The following is a 23,296-nucleotide window of genomic DNA, read 5'->3' as shown; positions in this document are numbered from 1 at the left end:
GCCTTTTTTCACCCCTTAGCTCTCAAGGCAGTTTTAGCAGGTAGTTACACATTAAAGTGCACAGTTCACTTAATATAACCTTTATGGCTCTTGGATGCTTTTGGAGCTGTGCTTAGTCCTGACTTGCTATTCTTCAGGTCATCTATTTGTTCCATAATCTATTCTCCGGGTATTTCAGCTTGAAATAGACTCTCTGATCATACCCTCACAAAGAAACTTTCCAGCACGGAAAGCCAGTTTTCTTCCTCAGTGAACACAGATGCAAGGAAACTAATTTTTCTTCACTGTTCCAGACTGATCTCTGAGTGCTCCCTTTATACTCTGAATCTGCTGGCACCATAGACTCCCCGGCAAGCTTTCTTCTCATGGCATCTACAGAAGTTTTATTACTCTATGTCTTTTGCAATTTTTTATTATTTTTTTTATTTTATTTTACATTTTATAACCTCACTGAAGGTTTTTGAGAAAGCTTTCAGACAAATGATCACTGGGAGGGATGTAGTATATCTTGGAGAAAGCAGATTCCCTCATGGCATTTTGAAATCTTGTTTTCTGTGCTTCTGCAGAGTATGATCCCATGAATGCAGTTTTCTTAGCATCACAAGTAAAAAAAAACCATGATATGATAATTTTTGATACTGTGATTTTGTAATTCTAACTAAAAATCCTTATTACAGCTGCTCTGCTTCAGACTCTTCTCCCAGGCTAACTTTACCGCTAGAGGGATGAGCGTGGAATAGTGTCAGGAACTGCCTGTAACTCCTGTTTATCTCTTTGTGAAGATGAGCCGAAAGGTTAATCTTATGGGTAAATATATCACATGTGCTAATATAAACCTACAGTTCAAATTGTTCCCTTTGAAATTAAAAGATGGGGTTTGAGAACTGCCAGTTCTTGTAAAATATACTGAAAGCATAAAGCATAAAATTCAGAGGACGCTGCCAATGCAAACCCAGATAGGGACCAGGACCTCAGAGAGCGCCTACCACCCACTGTCACAGCACCTACCAGGCATTGCTGCATCCCAGTGCGTGAAGGAGACAGCTTCACCGTTGGTCCACCTGAAAGTGCCTTGGTCCTCCGTGTCAGAGAGACCAAGCCAGAAATATTTCTCAGGCCTCAGCCCGACAAGGCTAGTCAGATAGGCTTGTTCATACCTGTAAAAGGGGTCATAAAGATGCAAGTGAAAACAAAGTCATTTATCCAAATCCTGTTATTTGTCTAATCTGAGATGAATCCTTTCTCCTTGCTTCAGACTGGGGGAGAGGACCTTACGATACAATTTTGACTCTCTATAAATCAACAAACAAAAGCAAGACCTAATCTTGCTTTTTAACCAGAGACCTCATCTGTAACTTAGATAATTTGTTGTTTGATGTTGTGTTAGAATTGTAATTCCAGGAATATTTCAAAACATACAACCTTTACCTATTTAAAAGCCAAGGAAAAGTCATTATCATACCTACTTTCAACTGTGGCTAAGTAACCTTTTTCTCTTTCACAGGTGGTGTTTGCTTCTGAAAATGTTGCTGGAACATGTCCAATAAAGTAGCAGTAAGTCCCATATCTTCTCCAGCCCTGTAACATGATTTTAAGATTTCCATGTAACTTTTAAATAGTTGTGATATCACGTAGTGTGAGCTATGCCATTTCACAATGAATGAAGCACAATAATCATTAATATTATGAATTAGAAACCTTTTGCAGTGAAATTACAGATTCCTTCCAAGTGATTTCTGTAAATGGCTTTCTAAAGTTTAAAGTAGCTGAGAGAGAGAGAAACTTCATAATAAATAAATAAATAAAACCAGAAAAACCAAATAATAAAACCAAAAAAAGTAATATAAATAAATAATTCTAGATGATTGTCAGACAAGGTACTTATTTGATCTGGGAAATTGATGTTCCGTTCTTATATACTTACTTTTTTGCAACCTGCATCAGTAATTTCCTTTTCTCCAGCTATTTGTAATATAGGTTTTCTTTTACAAATGTAGCCAGCTTTCTTCTCACAGACATCATCTGCCCAATAGCCATCCTGTGGCGGGAAAAAGAATGAAATAACAATGAGATGAAGATGAATAATCTAAAGAAAATTAATAATTTCTTTCTTTATAATGAAGACTATTCATTTTCTTTCTCCTTTCATTTTGAAACAGCAATATTTTTTTTTTTTTCCTTACCCAATCCCTCTAGTTGATAACAAAAATAAATCTGCTCACATTCAGGGAAATAGTAGACTGGGCTATAGTAGTACAGTTATAGCTGGTAGTGATAAGAAGGGATGAGGGTGCAGGGAGCTGGTCCCCGACCTGTTCTGCAGGGCCCTGCACAGGCAGTTGTGCCACGCAGGGATGGGCAAATGAGCAGGCACAAAGGAGGCAGCAGGGATCCCCACATGCCACCATTACCACCAGAAGAAGAGGAGCAGGAGAATGTACTCAAACTACTTTTAGAAACCTGTTTTATAACCCTAATAATTTCATTGGTGACTTTCAGATTAACTTAAAGAGAAAATTTCATCAGTGATGCAGTAATACTTTCATTTTATTTTTTCTTTTTTTTTTTTTCTTTTAATGAAAGGTCATATTTAATCTCATTCTTTGTCCCCACATGCCTTTTTCTGGCCCTAGCCAGTTGCTGAAATAGCAGGGCACTTTATTAAGAAGTTAGTTTCAATATTAAAGTAGAATATATATTGTATAATGTTACCTGGCCCTTGATCAGTACACAATCTTCTGGCCTGTTGTTTGTGGTGGATGGCTCTCCCAGGTGCCATTTTGTGTATGTAACTGGCGTACCATCACTCCATTCAAAATACATTTGAACCTTATGATCATTCAGCCCAATCCATAGCTTGTCTGTCGGCTCTAAAGCATGGAAACACAGAACTAGAAAAGACCTCTCATGCCACTGCATTCTTTTCACAGCACCCTCAAGCTCTAGAACATATAATCCCTGTCATAAATTTATGAAACATAACATTATTTAGTGTGTTGCATGATCATTTTATAAATTAATATTTTCACATAGATATTAGAATAAAGACAGTATGCTTTGGAAAATTAGGTTGTAGTGAAATCCCTGCAATGGATCAAAAAATTTTGCTTCTCTTCCTCATAACAGTGGGAGAGGAGTAGATTCCCAGCCTAATCCTAATACATTATGGTGGTATGATAGAACTGTGTGAGTAGTTACTTTTTAGGTTCTGTTGCACTGGTCAGATTTTAAAATACTGTTTTTATGTAACTTGAAGAGTGAATGTTTTAAGCTTCTTTCAACACAATGAAAAAAGCAGTGAAGACCCCTAAGCCCAGTCCCCCAGCCCTAGATCAATTGTTTAGGCAATAAGTAAAATCAGTTTTGACAACATCCAAAACTCAGCAGGGGAAGGCTGTCAGCAACCGGATCTAATTTTGAGGTTGGCCCTGCTCCAAGCCGAGACTGGACCAAATGACCTCCAGGGTTCTGTCTAGCCTAAACCAGTGTATGATCCTGTGGTTTAGGCATTATTAATGAAAGAAAAGCAAGGAAAATTAAAGGTAAATTTAGGCAGCATTCACAAAAATGAGAAAGAAAGAAAGATATGGAAGGATATTCACAATTTCTTCAGGAGTCACTAAACTAGGGTATGATCCCAGAATGAAAAATTATAAAAAAAACCCCAAATATCTCCTTGTATGGTTGGACACTAAGCAGACAAATTACTCTTTCTGAAGAAAGAATTTTTTCTGTCCTGAATATCTTTCACTTTTTCAATAGTTAATTAAGGCTTTCGCTACCTCTAAGCATGAAAAAAAAAGAAATGCAAATAGTTAACAGGGGCAAAAAGTAGCAACATGTCTACAGACTCCTCACATTTCTGCCAAGGATATTAAAAAGGCCATGGCAAGACCACGCTGACATGTTAGATCCAGTGACCTGAGTATGGTTCTTTTGGCAGCCCAGGCAATTCCACAGCTTGCTGCCTGGAAACCACCTTGGCTAGCTTTGCTGATCTTTTCCATCTGGCAGTGTAGAGAACTAAACTTTTCTTTAGTAGGTTTCTTCCATCACTTCTGCAGAGACCTCTGAACTTGCTAATCTGGGTGCTGGTTGACCACAAGACACACAGAATGAGTTAGAGCCACAGTGTACGTTCCCCAAATGCACAGAAAGGAGTATAAATATCTTGGTTTTCCATAAAAAGCACTCTTTCAAAGTGGAAATTATATTTCATAATCCTTTCACTAAGAAAGCTTCTCACTGGGAAGACTGATGTCCTTCTATCCTCATGCAAAGCAAAGCACAAGTCAAGACAGTTGAGTAAGTCTGCAAGTTGCAGCACGGAAGGTGGCATCCATTTTGAAACAGAAAGGGAAGCACTGCACCAGCCTAACGCCACTGGACTTCTGTCTCCTTGCATGTCTTTGACTGCAGTGTTTCATGTTAATACAATTGCTACATCTCAATTCAGCTAGCTGGTGCTTCTTACATGCAAAGGCAAAAGCCCCCACTGGCAACACTCACTGTACCCAAGCTGAGACACCATAAAGCTGTGCTCCTCAAGGCTTTGGATGCTGGCCAGGTGACTCCCTTCCTTCTGACAAGAGGTCAAAGCTTCTTCCCATCCTTTGGTCTCCCTGAAGATCTTGTAACAGTGATCTATATATGGTACCCACCCATCTGGGCAAGTAACAGGCCCAATGTCACCTAGGAACAAATACCAGTGTTCTAGAGGAGTTCATGCAAGGGACATGACACTGAAAATATTTTCACTTATTCTGTGCAAAAGTTCTAAACTAAGAATTTTCTTTGGAAATTCTCATTATAAGGAAATGATGGACACAAAACAGTAAACAAAAATATGATTCTAAATCTGGCATTTTGGGCTTGGAAAACGAAAACTTTTTAATATAAATATTATTTAATACAAATTCTAAGGTTCTTATGTAATCAAATGTCTGTAACAAATACACTACTGTAGTAATTTTAACAGCTTCTGTATTACTTTGTACTTATTTGTCAGATAAGAGAAATCAGAAATTATCTGCACCTAACATAGAATGCTTATGCATTTTTAAAAGATTAAGTGTATTGATGGAGTAAATGTCATCTAGACAGATTTACAACTAGACGTATACATAGGGAAACACCAACAGGGAAATCTTTATACACTTAAAATATCTTTTATCTTTGCAACGTGTCAATCTTTCTTCCTTTTGTTTATTTTTACTAATGTCCCTCTTCTGAAAAATTATTTTTGGTTTGTTCTCCCTTTTCATGCTCAGTAGTGTGTGTATTCAAAGGGGAGACCCAACTACCAAAACACGGACAGATGGGACAAGTTGGACGTTCTTTGCTTTTACCTGCTTCATTCTGTGTGTTGTGGGACTGGAGATCAGCCTAGAAAGGGTGCGATGGTTGTAAAAAGCAAACCAGATAAACAAGAAATAGTTTCTATTTCTAATAACATTCTCCTGCTCATCTTTGTCAATGTGAATGCCGAGCAATTCAGATAACAGCTTCTACTTTTAATTATCAACATATATCAACATACCTGAGGGAACCAAGGTAAAGTTTCTTTTCTTACAAATGTAACCAAGTTTCTGATCACATTCCCAATTTCGCCACTTAGCTTTTGTTTCAGGATTCAAAACTGCACAGAGTTTTCCAGATTCTGGAGAGGGGCTTCCTTTGGGAAAGGTACAGAAAAAAAAGTGAACTCTTCTGCGAGGCAAATAGAGCTCTAAGCTCTAAAATGCACAGGAGAAATCACTCCTGGCTGAAGTGAGAGCCCCAAAGATCACATCTTGCCCAGCTTTGGCAAGAACTGAGGTAGGTCTCTGGTAGTGGGAATGTCTGTATGAAATGTAGTATCATTTAAGTGGATATGAACATGTAACCCCCTCGTAGTTTTGTTGCTAGAGACAATAAATGGATGACTATATATTTTTGGGAAAGACAGTATTGCTTTCAGAGCTAAAATATTTTTGCAATACATAGAAGTTTCAGGCTTATATTGCTACAGAAAAAAGCTTTTTCTAAAGCTAAAGCAAGAGAAGCTAAAATACATATCTTGTGGCATATCTAGCTGATAATAGAATTTAAAGCAGTGTTTGAGGTATGTATATTTTTTCTTCAGAAATACAGAATCAAACAAAGACACAGTTACCTGGAGCCCAGTTTAAGTACTGGAAAGGGCTGCCTCCAATCCACTCCCATCCACTCCTCAAGTCCAGTCTGTTGAGTCCAATCCATAGTGGAGAATCTGTATCTTCTGTTAACTCTAAGTAACCAAAAGAAGATAAATGATTTTATAAATCACTTTTTATTAGCAATAGTCACTAATAATGTCTCTAGGAGCACTTACAATTCTTAAATATCTAATTAAAAATATCTTTAGATACTGAGATACCTGATAAATTGAAATATGCCAAAGCTTTGATTACTGTAAAAAGCAAACAAAACCACCCCTCTCTTATTCTATCGCCTAATGCAAAATGAGCACAGATGAGATGCCACAGAGTATATCCAAAATGAAAGTGTTTCTGTAAAATAGGCTAAATTCTGTACAACATTGGATTTCTTTAAGTAGAAAAATTGGTACAGTTTAAGTATAAACAATAATAATAAAGCTCTTAAAAGTTAAATTTGTCATTAAAGATAGCAACAGAGAGTTTCTTCCATACCATTCCTCCAGCAATACATGGGTAGGTAGACCCATGATTTGGGATCTATGAATAACAATTTTTCAGTTTGTCAAATGAATGAAAAAAAAAAAAAACAGATGTCAAACTGCATTTCACAAAGAACACCTTTCTTTTGTCACAAAGGTACCTCTTTTCTCTTATTTTTAATTTGTTTTAAAGGTTTCTTTTAACCAAAAATGAAACTTTCATTTACTTTCCAGAATTTTTTTCCTCTTAAAAAAAAAAAAAAAAAAGTAAGTTTTAATATAAGATAACATTTTTAGATAGAAAATCAAACTGTTACACTTGCAGGATGCTGTGATACTTTGAATTCTGTTTAAACTTGGTAGTGATTTTGGTATGAACTTGCAAATTCTAAAAGATTTTGTTTACTTACTCATGCACATTTAGGTCCATAGACATTAGCCAAAACAATACTAAATAGTCCTTAGCTGTGATGATGGACTGAACAAATCTTGAATGTAAGTCAGGTTTGCTTTACTTGCTTACCTTCAAGGTATGTTTGCTCATGAATGTCTGTGATACTCAATAATTCTGCATTTTGCTGCTGACAGCTCTTCCTGGCCTGGTGCCACGTGAGAGCCGATTCAGAGTTTATTTGGTAGTGGGCATTTGTTAACAGATCTGTAGTCCAGGTGGTGTCTTCATCTGTGGAGAAAATAATGATTTTGGGGGTGATTGATAGTAACTCACCCACAGAAAAATGTGCTGCAGGTTCTTGTTATGCATGGCATTCTCATTAAATGTCACCTGTGCTGTTCTTTCAAGAGCGCTGAAAATGTTACGAGCAGGATGGGGAAGAACGAAGTTAAGGCCTGTAAACTGACAGGTAGAGCTGGCAAATATTGCCTCCTGTTCCATGAAGATATACAATTCAGGAATTACTACAAGGGAAGTGATTGCATCAAAAAATATATTGCATGAAGTGCTGTGGCAGAAATCCTAGGTGAAAGCTATAAAAAGATATGCAACTTCTCTTCCTTCTCTTTCCGGACAGCAGTTCCCACTGACAGCTGTGAGAACCAGCTCTAGACCTGAATTTAGAATCAAAACAGTTCTTAGATAAATCCCCCTCTTGCAAAGAGCTTCTGGATGTGCCTGTCACACAGCTTCAGAGCCAGGGCACTGCAATGGTGCTGAGCTGCATTGTGCCTCTCTTCTGATTACCTTTGCATCTTTGGTCTGTTGACGATCTATACATGGTCAATCAAGCACAATACAAAATTGAATCAGATATTTGATTATTCCCAAAAGTCAGTATGAAGTTGAATTAAAAAAATAACTGAGAGCTGGGACTGGCTTTCAAAAGCTTTGAAAATTATTCATTGACCCTATCTCACATGCCTTGCTCAGTGTCCTAGGTATCTTTGTAGGGACCTGGAAAGCATATTTGACTATGGATTTGAACCACACCAAAAGCATGTTTTGAATCAACTGGCATAAAGGGGTGTTTTAATAATAAAAGACATAATGTTGAACAGAAGCAATGGGGAGGAATATAGGGGAAACCTGAGAAGTGTGAGGAATATAGGGGAAAGCTGAGAAGTGTCAGGAGGAGTCTTCAAAGCCTTGAATGAAGAGCTCCCCTGTCAAGAGCAAGGCCATAAAGGGAGATGGGGGGGAAGTGACCACAGAAATGGAAGACAGTTTTCAGAAAGCGATTGAAGTTGTAGAGAAATGCCAGGGATGGGAGGCAGTTGTCTGAAGAGGTGGAAAGACTCCTTCCCAGGCAGTATGGATAGGGCTTAATAAATAGCATGGATAAAAGGACCCATTCCACTTAAGTAAAAAATTTTTCACATGAGAATCTTGCAGACTGAAATGTTAACTTCATCATTAATCTTCCTACAGCACTCATTTTTGTGCCCACATCCATTGCAGCGAGGGTCCTCAGAGAAGGGTTGTACAACAGTGACAGCACACATCCTGGCTGGGAAACAGCGAGGAGCTCAAAATTACTGTGCTGCTCAACAACACCCCCACAATTAGTGGGAAGCGCATGCTGTTTTACTCTTCAATCACACTTTTCTCCACGTCTTTACGGAACATGTTATTTCCTTGCATAGAGAGCTGCGGGATGTGACAATGCATCATACACTAAAATACATTCTTGTAAACTATGCATTATTATAAAGACATTCATATTCTGCTAGTGCTGGTTTGCCAATACTGCATTGAGGGGAACTGCGTGGGTACAGGTAACTTACCTTTTGATGGGCAAAATCCATATCGCTGGTCTGTGTCATAGTCTGCAGTGGTTGCACACCAGAGCCAGCCATCAGACCGGCCAGCATCAGTGCACTCGGAGTACCATTGCTTATTGTACATGAAAGGGAATATGCAGGGTGCCCCAAAAGAATTTCCTAGCAGTGTAAAGGTCTCTGAGAAGACAAAATGAGAAAAGTAGTATGGAAAATAATAAATGAACGTAAACTGTAAAAATGTGAAGCCTGTGCTAATGGCTGAATTCTCAAAGTGCTTTTCATGTTACCTCTCCCATAACCATAACAAAATTAGAAAACAGACAATCCACCTCTGTTTGGATATTCCAGTGACCATTTAAGTGTCTCACACTTAAGAGTGTGCAAGGCTCAGAGTTTAATACTTCAAATATACTGTGAGGTGGTTTTTAGAACATTCATTCTGGATGTGGGAAAGCCATTTAGAACAATCAGACTTCAGCTAATCACAAAGGGTAATTGCACCGGTAATTATTCCATGAGCATTCTCCTGTGCTGAGTCACAAAAGCCACAGTTCCTCCGCCTACGCTGGTGCTTCCAGCCCTTTCTCAGCTCACCCATATTGTGCTTCTTTCTTGAGGATGCAATTTCATTTCCATGTTGCTGTATAAGAAACTTATCAGCGTTTATGCTCTCTATTAACAATGTAGTGACACAGTACGGTGAGCAATAATGACTTTTTGAGAATACTTATATATAGTATAAGAGTAAGTAAGTATGTATATATGTGTATACTAATATATGTTTAGAGAATATAGAGTGTATGTAATACTTACAATACTTGTAATACTAATATACTTTAATACATATACTAAAATAGTGTGTCTGTTATATTATATATAAATATATATATGTGTATAATACATACTTGGCCATAAATATGACATTAAATTCAAGGCTAACTCCCTCAGTACACTGATTTTCTAAAACTGTGATGGTCACTGAAGGAATCAGAACAGTCAAAGCCAAAGATCCAAAACACTCCAATACTCACAAAGAAATTAGTGCAAAGGATGAAAGAATCAATTTTCTATACCTTCATATCCCCGGGAACATAAAACATCCATGGCCCCATAGATCTTCCACATATTCTTTGCACTCAGGCCCTTCTTTAACAAAACATTATCATGTTCTTCATTGCCAGGACTGAAAAACAAATCTTCTCCTTTGATTGCAAGGCGGCTTTCATTTCTGCATTCCCACCACTGGAGCTCACTTGTTCGATTACATGGATACAGGGCGATCACAGCCTGATCCTCCTTTGACGGCACCCCCAGGCATACGTTCAGTCTCACACTCATAAGCTGATGATCGGTGACCCACCTGAATTTTTGTGATTCATTGTCTTGATGGCAAGTGGCAGTTCTAACTGACTGCGCAATGGACGCCTGAAGGCAGAGCTTGCTGACTTTATTATATATTAAAAATGTTTCAATGTCTGTAAAATAAAACAGTACATAGTAAATGGTTAATATGGAATATATATAAAGTGGATATGTAACGTGATTCTGCTCTCCATTCACATGAACAAGGAGTCATTGCATTCATATCAGATAAAAACATGATGTTTTTGAGCAGAGTCCAGTGCAACATCAATTTTACTGATTAAAAAGCAATAAGGTAGACAATAGGATATGTATTTCATGATTATATGTCACCATACTGTGGATTTGTGCAGTCAGCAGCATCAGCAGAGCTGAGGACAGCTTGTTGGATTGATTTACATCAGTCACGTGAATTCCCTCAACCACACTGCTATTACCATTACCCTGTTTCCATCTATCCTCAAGATGCATGGCCTTGGAGACCGCTGACCTCTATAAGCCTTCCTCACTCTGCCAGATCTTACAGGTCTCCTAGTGGGGTCACAGCTGTTTTTCCTGAGCCATTTGTCTCCCCACTCCCAAATCCATGTTTCCTTTCCTTTTCACCGTGTAAATGTGGGTGAACACCTCTTGGCCTCACAGCGGGCACTCTGGGCTCATTGGCCTTGCTGATCTACAAGACCTGCAGTATCTACTACGAGCCACTGCAATGCAAAACTAGGAATGACATTGGAAAACCAATCGCAGCCTGAGAAAGTAGCAAGGACTGGGTAGTAGTGGCATCTGACCACCACCTGGCAATGTGGAAAGGCTGGTGGAAGTTAGAAGGTCCACCTGTACCAGAAATTGGGTCCCTAGCTCTACAGGTAGTTTCTCTGATCGTGTCTACAGTGTTGGCTCCAATGTACAGTAGAAGCAGCTGAGCTAATTTCAGTCCTACAGTGAGTTTATCAGTAGCAGTAATGAATCATGCCTATGAATTTGCTCTGCTGCTTTGTGGTGTATTTGGTGAGCCACCTGGTTGTATTTCTCTCCAAAGCTTGTGGGATTCATAACCAGTTTTGGTCCCTGATACATCTCTTGATCACTGGGCATCATGTTTAATTAAAATGTATTTTAAAAGCTAAAGAAATTTCATTAAAAATCCTGCAAAAAGTTGAAATCAATTTAGTTGATAATATACAGTACACTGAAAAGAATTATTCTGGCTTGCAGTGATACCATGGGCAATTAAAAAAAAAAAAAAAAAAAAAAAACACCACATACTCTGAGGCAATCTGTAACAGTTTTACTAAGGAGTTACAAAGCTAAAACAATTTAACCTTAAACATTCAGGTCTCCAGAAGCCATCTATTTAACACCTACAATGGAAGCACAGCTAAAGGGATGGCAATAATATTGTCACTGCAATTCTACAATAACTTTCCTAAACTTAACCTGACTTTATTTCACAAAAATTTCACTTCATCCACTTTATCAATGCCAGTGAATTCAGTGAGTCTGTTCAAAAGAGTGAATGAAAATAATCCTCTTTATAAGCACCAAGTCTCTCTGGATTGCACAGCCGTCCTCTGTGAAGATCTTAATGTCCTACAAATAATTCCACGTTTCACCACTCCGGAAGTTTTGCCTACCTGATTTTGTTAACCATTACTGAGACACAAACAGCTCAAAAATCAGAACACAGAAGTAAAGAATAAAAAAAAAAAATAGACATTTAAACATATTTCATTATTTTCTTAGGTCTGATCTTCTGGGGTATAGTGCCATTACATATGAATAATGCCGTTAAGAATTCAGTCTTTGCTTCCTTCTCTATCTATTTCTTTTTTCTGTTAGATCCTGCCCTTGCCTGTTGCCTGCCATTAAGAGGCTCCCCATGTATATGTCCCAAACTAATAATGTACATACAGGCACTGCCACAGAACCATAGATCACCCAGAAATGCCAGAGGACATGGAAGCATTTTCACAGACACCTTTACAGGAGGCAAGCGGGAGGCACTTACCCGCCAGCTGTAAAGCACTGTGAATAAGAGAAAGAACAAGCAAGAACCTGGAGAACATAATAGTAAATGCTGTTTTCTTTTCTTCCCTTCACCAAAAGCTGGATGATGAGAGTTGCTGGCGATAAAGTCCTGCTGAAGAGAGGACAGTGACCGGTCCTCCTCCGTTTCGAAAGCTGGATGGTTGGATAGAAAGCTCTGAGTGCTAAATAAGGAAATATTCTGTCACATGCCACATTTCAAAAAAACAAGACCACACAGCACAAATTTTGCCTTTGAAAATTAATGACTTCTCGCTGAAGGCAAACTGTGCTGCCTTGGGAAAGCAGGTGTTACACAGAAGGTTATAGCTCAGTATTTTCCTGCTATCTCTCCTGAAGAGACATCTGGGAAGCTCATGGGGTCAAATCAACAGTGAAATACCAAAGACAGAAATTCAGCCACAGCTTTTAAATCTTAGGCCTTAATTACACAGTGAAAAAATACCATCAGGAAAATGTGTCAGTCTCATATTTTCATGTGTGAGATGAAACGGGATTGAATTTTAGAGGATTTAAGTGAAATTCACTCTGCAGGTCATTATAAAAATTTCTTTCCTTCTAGATGAGATTGCCATTGCCTTACTGACCTTCATTTCTGCATAAATGCAACTAGGAGACCAGCACCCAAACCCACCTGAAAAACGGCTCATTTTAAAAACAATCCCCGTTTTTCTTGTGAAGTAGCTCGATCTTGTCAGTCATACCAAGAGCCAGCCACAATTTCAGAAAATGCCACATATCTCTTCTTACCCAGAACACGAGGCAAGCACTCAGGAGTTTGGTTTCCAAATGTATAGGTCGAAACCTGAAAGAAACAGTACTCCTCTCCAGACCACTACAGACTGTCCCTATAAGTGCATAAAGGCCTGACTTTATCGCAGTAGATTTTTACCATGGAAATATTTTGGTTTGTTTAGAAAAACTGCTAAATGGAAAAAACAATTTATGATGTGAAAATATTATTGGAAGTGTAGTAACATATTTGTTCAGCACCTGTGGCAAAAAGGTGATAGCAAGGAAATTTGGCATCATTTCCTGTTTGTTGTCAAAACGATTGCATTTCCTAAGTGCAGGATTTGTTCCTACTTGACTGCTCAGCAGAAAGACAATGTGAGAAAGAGAGTTAGTTCCCTGAGAAAGTCTCTAGGGTTAAAATAAAAAGGAGAAACTGAATTGTGAAATAAGAAATTACAAGGAAATGCTAGGTACAGATGTTAGGAAGTTATGGGCAAAGTTAACTGAATTTTCTTTTTTAGATGATGACAAAATATACTAACAACAATGATAAAGTCAACAGCTTTTTCTGGAAAAGATATTTCTATAACTTTTTTTTTTTTTTTAAACGTAAGTCTCTTAATCAGCTGCCGAAGACCTTGCCTAGAAAGAGCAAAAGTTTTCTTTGGCCTGAACTGATTTGTCTTAGACTGACAGCATTTCCTTTCAGCATGTGGCCTATTTATATAAAAGATACATTGTCATTTATATTCAGGAGTTATAACAGCCTTGTTTTATTCTGGAGCTCGTACGGCGCAAGGCCAAGAGGAATTCCACTTTCTTCTCGCTTGGACATTGTGCAATACTAAAGAAGCAAAAAGGGAACAGTCTTTTTTCTTCACCCTCCTCTGCTCCTCAAGCCACATCAGAGCCAACTGCAGCCTGGCAGTAAAACAAACATTGGTTCATTCAGAAAAAACAAGCACTTGATAGGAATCCCTTCAGCCAGGTTGCAGACCAGTTTTAGGGCTAAAAATCTGAACAATTTGTACTGCGTTCTTGATATTCCAAACATACCTCGTGCACTTGCAGCTTTCCTCGTATGGTGAATTGTGGGGTGCTGTGCTGGTTCCTGGAAAGGGGTGGCTGCTCGAGGCTGTTGAAATCCCTGAGGCCAGCCTCCAAGGAAGAGCAAAGCCAGAAGAGCAAACCTCGCTATGTCACCTGCACCTGACACCTCCTGGTCACTGTGAGCCACCAGATGCATACCTCAGGGAGCACCAGGCAGGAGGTGACACTACCTTCTTGCTCCTTTGCGCTTCAGAAATCTGGCAGTGTCAGGCACATTCATCTCACCACTGCTCACGGGTGTAGCCCCAGCACAAGCTGCATCCCGCCACGAAGTGCAGATTGGCCAGTCCCAATCTGGAAGGTCAGAAGCTGGGCTAAAAGCAAAGTTGTACTCCCTGGCATGAATTTAATTAATTCTCTAGTACTTCAAATTCAATTGCTAGACCTACATTCTAGACACTAATTTCATAAAGAGATCACCGATAATGTAAAAGTTGACTTGCTAAGGATTCCATGGAAATACTACTGAGCTCATTAAACTTCTACTCACTCAAAGATTAAGAGGAAAGGAGCAGCCTATACCTCAGCCTATCTAGTGAATCTAAATGAATAACAGGTGGGAGGCAACATATGATGGTTGCTTTGCAGGTGATAATTTGCTAATTACTGATGCCAGGTGTTCACAGACAGCTACAGTGACATAAAAAGACCCATAAAGTGCTTTGGAACCATTTAAGAGCAAAAATCTTTTAGGATCTGGCCTGCTGAAAGAGCAATTCCTGCCAAGGTAAGTCTCCCCACGCACTCAGCTGCAGTGGCTGAGAGCAACTGATGAACTCCTGCACTTGCAGACTAGCCCCAGCCATCAGGGACTGATTGCAAGGCGATTGCTTTCATGGGTTATAGCATTAATTGGTCTTGCTGTGCCAAATTTAGTTAAGTATTTTGATACAGAGGTGAGATGAGCCTGCTATTTTTCTGGTCAGATTCCAGCAAGGGGGATAGGTACTGTTTGCCATCCTTCATAACCCTTCTTATTCAGGCTGATAAAGGCATCAGTTTAAAGCTGCTCTGTTTATCAAAAGTACAGACAATAAAATCCAGGCAGGTCAAAATAAGAACTAACTTAGGGAAACATACCCTTTGACTGAAAATACCATGGATATTGCATTAATTTGCTTGACTTTTGTACATACCTAGTGAAAGCAACCACAAGGCATGGAATAATTAAGCAGAAAGGCATCTTCATCATGAAAGGGAGAACAGAAAGTTTTCCCTGGGAAAAACCAAGTTTGAACATTGTTTGAGGAAGGATATTGTTTCTTTATTAACGTTTTCTAGAAAACTAGGATTTATATGCATTCCTTCTGAATAAATGGTATTGCATAAATAAGTAGTCACCAAAGAGTCTCAGAAAAGCACAGTTATGATGTCCTCACATCTTAAGTCCATTATGCACTGCCAGAGACTACATGCATGGGTACTACTCTATTGAGTTTGCATGGCAAGGTTTTGGTAGCAGGGGGGCTACAGGGGTGGCTTCTGTGAGAAGCTGCTCAAAGCTTCCCCTGTGTCGGATAGAGCCAATGCCAGCCGGCTCCAAGACGGACCCACAACTGGCCAAGGCCAAGCCCACCAGCGACGGTGGTAGTGCCTCTGGGACAACATATTTAAAAAGGGGGGAAAAACTGCTGTGAAACAACAGCAGTAGAGAGAGGAGTGAGAATATGTGAGAGGAACAACTCGACAGACACCAAGGCCAAAGAAGAAGGAGGGGCAGTTGGTGCTCCAGGTGCTGGAACAGAGATTCCCCTGCAGCCTATGGTGAAGACCATGGTGAGGCAGGCTGTCCCCCTGCAGCCCATAGAAGTTAATGGTGGAGCAGATATCCACCTGCAGCCTGTGGAGGACCCCATGCTGGAGCAGGTGGATGCCCGAAGGAGGCTGCAGCCCATGGAAAGCCCGGGCTGGATCAGGCTCCTGGCAGGACCTCTGGACCCGTGGAGAGAGGAGCCCACGCTGGAGCAGGTTTGCTGGCAGGACCTGTGACCCCGTGGGGGACCCACGCTGGAGCAGTCTGCTCCTGAAGGACTGCACCCTGTGGAAGGGACCCACACTGGAGCAGTTCATGGAGAACGGCAGCCCTGTGGGAAGGACTCATGTTGGAGAAGTTTGTGCAGGACTGTCTGCCATGGGAGGCACCCCACGCTGGAGCAGGGGAAGAGGGTGAGGAGTCCTCCCCCTGAGGAGGAAGGAGTGGCAGAGACAACGTGTGATGAACTGACCACAACCCCCATTCCCCTGCACTGCTGGTGGGGAGGACGGAGAGAAATCATGAGTGAAGTAGAGCTCAGAAAGAAGGAGGGGGAAGGTGCTTTAAGATTTAGGGTTTTATTTCTCATTATCTTACTCTGATTTGATTGGTAACAAATTAAGCTAATTTCCCCAAGTGAAGTCTGTTATGCCCATGATGGCAATTGGTGAGTGATCTCCCTGCCCTTATCTCAACCCATGAGCCTTTTGTAATATTTTCTCCACCCTGTCCACTGAGGAGTGGGAGCGATAGAGCGGCTTTGGTGGACACCTGGCATCCAGCCAGGGTCAACCCATCACAACTACATAGAAAACAGACTTTTTAAAAGCACATTTAGTGACACGCAAATTTAAAATGAAACTTTAAATGTAAAAACATCTTCCTAATATGGAATTATGAAATTAATCTTCACTAATTAGCAAGGGAATGCATGAAAATTCTGCACTTTATTTTCATCCAGAGTAGGAAGTAGTAAATTAACTAAACTAAAAATTTACAATGTCAGAAATTTTTTGGGGGAGTAATGAAAAGCCAATTGTCATATTGTCATAAAATTGACTTACATTTTCTACAAAAAATGGTGTGAATATTTGTGATGGAATGAATAATTTGATCCATGTGATCTAGCCTGTATCATGCTAGCAGCAATATAATGCAATTAGTAATTAAAAATGGCCATATTTGTTTTGCATCTAGAACTTCTTATGTATTAAGAAAAAGTCATGTACTCTGTAAAAGTACTAGAACAAAAAGGGAAACAAAATGCAAAGAAAGTGTAGCTCCATGAGTTACTGGTATAACATAAAGGAGACAGAAATACGTCAAGTTTTCGTTATTTTAATCTTCACAAAATAACTTAATTGTGGTAGAATGGTCAACAGTGTTAACTACATTGAGAAAGAACAGAAAATAGAGCAAGGAAAGGATGCAAACTGAAATTAAATCAGCTTTGTCTTATGTGCTTATATTCAGACTGAAGGACTGAAAAATTTCATGTAGCAATGCTAGATCATTAATGGTAATCTCCTAGAAATTATGGAAGATGTGTAACATCTTAGAATATTGGAGAAGAGAGTTACGCATACTTAAATCAGATTCAACAATAAATTTAATTTGGTTTAAGAGGAGAAAAAAAAATCACTTAATTCAATAAAAAGATCATGAGAAATAGCATTGAATTTTGACTGATATGAAGACATGTTCCTTTAATACTTACTTTGCCAATGGTCTTTTTTTTTTTAGCAGTTACCAGAAAGTTATTACGTTCATTATACGTTGTATGCTTGCACAGCAAGATTAAGATGTAAATGTAATACTATTGCTCAATTCAAGAAAGCATTTTACTAAAGTAAAAGTCCTGACAATCTTCTTATCTTTCATTTAACTCTGAGATTTGGCAGGTGCAATTAACAAATATCCGTGATCTCATCTTGAACAGGAGTGGAGGAAACATGTTTCAGACCAGAAAATTCTCTTTATCTGATAGGACCATCTAATTTATATATTCCCTTTTGAACTCTGTGAGGTGATATACCCCAAAACATGCTTTGAGTAACATATTCTGTTGACTGAGATGTACATTTACACATTTGACAGAGGAAGCCACTGGATCATTATCAGACCCTCACTTCTTGAAGTGTTCAGTAGCAGCCCAGCCTTATTTCACAAACAATTTGTAGGGACAGCTGAGGCTAAAACATCTTTAGGCCTTGCCTAAACATACTCCAAATTAATGCCTTAATTCATTATGTTGCTACTTTATTATTCCACCCATAAAATCATATGTGATCTTCTGTGTTTAAGGTTCCTCTCCTATTTCTGCTATACAAACTAAAAAGAGTCTTTATTATCTATGCCTTTTAGGAATTTGTTTTCTTTTTGTAACAAAAAACCTTTTCAATAGAGGGTGATGACTTTTCAAGGGCAAATAATGTCAGACCTGCTAATTTTTCTCCTTTGAAGGAATACCAGAGTCCCAGAAAGATGCAGAAGAATTACCTCTGAGGAGATGCTGGAAGAACTTAGTCCACAGGAGGGAAGACTGGAGGAGGACATGATAACAGTCTGCAAAGATGTAAAATGTTGCTGCATGAAGGAAGGTCATAAATTATCCTACATATCTACTCAGAAAAGAACAAGAAATACAGGAAAAGAAACAAAGGAATCAGTTTATCAAAGGAGAATTACGTACCAGGAAAAAACTTAATAGCATAATTAAGTACTTGGGCAGATTATTTAGTGAGAGACTTTAAAAAAAAAAAAAATAGGAAAGTAATTGTCAGAAATCAACCAGATTCACTTGTCTCTCCTTCACCAAGATTAGTCTTCAAGGTTTTCCAGTTTACCTTTCTATCTCTAGAAATTAAGAAATATTTTCCAGGTCTCAATTCAACATTAACATACGCACATGAAAAGAAAGATAATTGTGACATTGATTTGCAATCTTAAAGCGATGTAACCCTTAATTTCCATGTTAATGCAGTTCAGTACAAGCAAGTCCTGGGCACTTGTGGGACACTGGGGAAGGGCATGACAATGGATGAGTGACTGCCACTGAGAAGTTGTCACAAGTGGCCTGTCCACTTCGGCGGCCTCTCAGCTGCTTTACTAGCCCCATGTGGCACTAATGCTACACTAGTTTAGGAAGGGGGGGAAAGGGTCTGTAGTTCCTCAACCCAATTGCATAATCAAAGGCACACAGGCTCAATTTAAAAAGTAAGCAAATTTGGTGAAAAATAAAACTCAATCACCCTTTGCAAAATGAGTAAGAGAAAAGTGAAGGGTGAAGGAGAGGAGATTTCAGGCTGAGCTGCACCGACAGGCTGAGTCAGTTCTCCCAGGGCCTGCAATGGCCTCTCTGTCCTGTGCCTGGAGCTGGCACTGGGTCTGCCTACTTCTATCCAGAGCTCTTTCAGCACACTAAGACAGCAGAGATGTAGTCCTTGTTCTCTTAATGTGCTGAAGCAGCTCATAACAAGGTCGAACTAGACCCAGAGTGGGTGGGAGGTGAGAGTGAGGGCTGAAAAAGTCTGGTGTGAAGACCAAACTCTAGGTCCATCATGCAACATCAGCCTTGGACTCCCACGGGATGGTGAGACCTAGCCAAGCTTTCCTTGGAGAGAAGAAGCAGCTGACTGCTTGAAAATTTCTCTTCCACAATAAGAGAATGAGGTGTTAAAATGATAATAGCATGCTAAAATGAGAGAGTAAACTGCAGAGCCCAAGTCATCACCACCCTGACAGATGTCTGAGCAAGCACCAGGAGCTCAGGAGGTCTCAGACCTTATTTCCAGTGATGGAGCCACAGGTGCCACATTCGAGCGAGGGAAGGCCCCCATCTGGGAGACTGCACCCGAGGGTGCATGTCACAGCTGCAGATGTTGCCTAGCCCTGCCTGATGACCCAAGAGTATTGAACCACAGTATTTTGGCTGAGGTACAGCAGACCAATGTATGCTCCATGACTGCTGATTTACAGATGCACTTACCAACCTTTTGTACTACCCTTTAACTGCTTCTCATTAACTGAGCCTCAGTAATCATCGGAAATAATCACCATGTGTCTTTGGACTATTGTTTAAATAATGGATTGTGTAAGAAAAAAATAACTAGTCCAGCCATACTTCCTGGATAAGAGTATGTAGTTATAAAAATAACTGGAAAGATGCCTGTTCTTTGTATTATCTCTGTGATGAGTCATTGTTTTCTTCCTTTGCTTTATCACTGTTTCCTTCCTTATAAAAAAAAAAACATGTACCACTTTCCAGAAAGAAACACTTCAAAATATTTTCCATGGACTAATACTTCAAGGAGCATCTGGATGATGCTCTTAGTCATATGGTTTAGTGTTAGGTAGTCCTGTGAGGAGCAGGGAGTTGAACTCAATGATCTTTATGGGTCCATTCCAACTTGATATATTCTATGAGTCTATGGTAATTTTCTACACCTTTTTAATCCCTTTCTGTATGTTAATTCCCTATCATATCTAAATGCAACATTTGACTTGAATATTCAAGAGAAACATATTGAAAGAGAAAAGTTGGCAGAAAATGTATTTAAGACTGTTTTCTTCCCCCACTACCTGTGGATTAGTGACGTCCAGAACATGATTTTAAATATGGATAACAAAGGTGTGTGAAAAATGTCATATCTGAAAAATGTCCTAATGCTAGCTCTCCAACACTGATCCATGGCCTGACCTGCCTGTCAGTCTCTGTGGGGATGGGAGGTATGTAGTAACTGAGGTTTCTTTACATCAACTGGCAAGGAAGACACTATAGATCTTCCCCTCCTCACATACCTTCCAACTACAATTGTATCAAACCTATTTTCTGAAAGAGGAAGGAAATTTCATAATTAACAGCACAGAAGGAGATACCGAGAACAGACATTCACATGGACTGTTACCAAAGGAATCTCTTAACTACAAAACTATAAAAAGATCTATAGGGCTCGGTTTCTTTCTTTTCTGGGAAGTTACATACAGTAGTTCAAATAAAGAGTAAAAGGAGCTCTGTGAACAGCTCTAAGGGCTGGCTTTAATCTGAAATAGTTTCCAGATTTCTTTGTTATGAAGGGCATCTAAAACTATCACAGCTCTTCCAGGCATAGTCTGAGCATTGTAATACTACTGCAATGTAATTTGTTCTTTTATTTCTTTTTGGGGGTTGAATTTATAACTTTGTGGTTTGCCTAAGGCTCAGTATTCAGTTCAGTTTACCTACTTCTCAGGACTGCCTAATCCTGAAGCTGTTACCTTACTTAGCCTGAACATGCCCTGGGCACACTACTTTGGTCAAATCATTTGTGCAGAATTGGCTGTTTTGGAGAGAAAGGCACCTATCCCTTACCTAAAGTAATCCATATTTAGGCAGACAGTCGTCTGAGCTCCACTAACGAGCTTGAAAAGAGCTACAAGGGTGGTCGTCATGGTTGGGATTTATGGTTCAGATCCTGTTTGCAGGACAAGTTTTGTTGGGATGGTTTGTGCTGACAATGCAAACCACACGTGCTGCAGGGAGCTGAGGCCAGGGCTCCAGGTCTGCCTTAGCCCAGCCACCAGCCATGGGCATGCGGTTAGACCGGCCTCCCTCTTGCCTCTTCTCTCTCTGACTCACCTAATCCTTGCTGCATGGACACAAAAAGAGGTGTGGAGAGTGTCCTTATCTAAGGTAAGCCAAGCACCACATTTAGGGAACTTTGAAGGGTTTAGATTCAACTCCTTTTACCCACTGCTGGTCTTCCACAAACACCTTGACTGTTACAAACAAGACAGTCAGTAACCTGCAGCCATTGCTAGCACCATGTAACCATCTTAAAAAAGACTTCAGCAGACCAGAGCACAAAATGCTGAAGGCATCTAATGCTTCTTGTTGAGTCCAGTCTTCTCAGGGAAAAGGTAAACACCTAGCATAAATGTACCAAGAGGTTTTCTGGGGTTATATATCCCAAGCAAAATGTAGAGAGAGGGAGAAGCACCCAATATACTACTTAGCTCTCTGCTAAAAGAAATCTGAGAAAAAGTGAGAAAATTGAGAAAAAAGTGTTCAACCTGGGCATTTCAGAGAGGAAGACTGGATTACACCCACTGGTGTCAATAGCCTGGGGAATTATCTAATGCAGAAAAAAATTACAAGGTGCTCCTTTTCATTATTAGCCAAAAACTAGCCATTTCTTCACTAAAGCATAGACAGAAGAAGAGGAAACTTAGGAACTTGCAAAGCTAAATCTTGCCATCCCTGTCTCTGCAACAAATGAATGTTAAGAGGATGGAAGAGGAAGTGAAAAATAATTAAGAATGTAGGAACAAGCTATATGTAGAAACATCCATTTGACAGACAGCTGTGAAATGAGCTGGTCATCTCCAGTCAGATTTCCATGGACAAAACTAGAATCTCTAAGGTGAGTAAGAAAATTTTGCACTGCCCAAACCTGCCCTGATTTTCAACATATCCGGACACAGAAAAAGTTAAAGGTTAGTGTTTCTGTTCCCAGATCTGCCCTTGTACAACCTATCAGGCCCTCCTCCTTTCCAATCAAACCATACATCCTCTAATTTTTACATCTGCACAAAATAATGGTGTTGTGAAGTCTAACTGACATCTAGAAAATGTTTTCAGCCCCTCAGATGCAAGACCTTGTGTCATGATACACAGCATTAAAAGCCACTAGGATGATCTGAACTACCTCTAGAAAGCTGGTAAGTCTTGGTCAAAACTTCAAATTCAAGTCACAACCAGTTCCCAACTAAAGGACTATCCAAGACCCCATTCTCTGCAGCCAGTGTCATGCTTTTTTCAGTTAACACTTATCTCTAAACATTCATCTAAGTAGGCACATCATCCATCAAAGTACACTTTTGTGGATGCTGTTCATATCACTGCATGTACAGAGCGCTCTTAACTTAGCTGAATTTCCATATTTATGAAGCCAATGTGCATTTAAAATGAGTTTGGGCTCCTGCCCACATTTTTAGTAATCTCGCTCTTTTTCTTGGCAGCATCACAGTCTATCATCAAACTTAAGTCTGTTCTGGAAAGCTTCAGTGCAGAATACATTTTCCTTGTTATTTTACATGAGGCAGTGTCACTGCATTCGTGAGCTTAATTCTTCATACCAAAACATATGTGTGCACTGTTTAAAGTATGCTCTTCATTTCAGTAGCGTCTTGTCAGATGCTTCATTAGGAGGCATGTAAACAACGGAAGATGAGTGAATATTTGCAAGATCATTTCCTATACCATGAACATTGATTAGTTCTGCACAAGTTCTGCCCAACTTTGCATAAAACAACAGTATGGATCAAAGATCGAAACCAACTGTGATGTTTGGGATGCAGGACAACTCCATGCATTATTTTCATCTACTATATATATCTTTTTTAAAAAAAAAAAA

General features: G+C 39.5%; 1 protein-coding gene across 1 annotated transcript in view; it reads right to left on the bottom strand.

The window, feature by feature from the left end:
• Positions 1–12,392, bottom strand: part of LOC309598757 (lymphocyte antigen 75-like) — a gene marked incomplete at its 3' end in the record, with an annotated part of 72,105 nt that extends 59,713 nt beyond the window's left edge. Inside the window, exons 1-11 of the mRNA XM_082329632.1 lie at positions 12,267–12,392; positions 9,970–10,371; positions 8,900–9,073; positions 7,182–7,340; positions 6,155–6,268; positions 5,540–5,674; positions 4,510–4,692; positions 2,713–2,870; positions 1,925–2,038; positions 1,463–1,578; positions 1,009–1,157 (exon numbers count right to left, since the gene is read on the bottom strand). Coding sequence (XP_082185758.1) covers positions 1,009–1,157; positions 1,463–1,578; positions 1,925–2,038; positions 2,713–2,870; positions 4,510–4,692; positions 5,540–5,674; positions 6,155–6,268; positions 7,182–7,340; positions 8,900–9,073; positions 9,970–10,371; positions 12,267–12,324 — 1,762 coding nt within the window. The 5' untranslated portion in view covers positions 12,325–12,392. The remainder of the gene's footprint in view (positions 1–1,008; positions 1,158–1,462; positions 1,579–1,924; positions 2,039–2,712; positions 2,871–4,509; positions 4,693–5,539; positions 5,675–6,154; positions 6,269–7,181; positions 7,341–8,899; positions 9,074–9,969; positions 10,372–12,266) is intronic.
• Positions 12,393–23,296: the final 10,904 nt, after the last annotated feature.

Source organism: Platalea leucorodia (assembly GCF_965183815.1).
Source record: "Platalea leucorodia genome assembly, chromosome: 1".
Classification (NCBI taxonomy): domain Eukaryota; kingdom Metazoa; phylum Chordata; class Aves; order Pelecaniformes; family Threskiornithidae; genus Platalea; species Platalea leucorodia.
The sequence above is the reverse complement of the archived record's forward strand: the minus strand, read 5'-3'. Positions and strand labels throughout refer to the sequence as shown.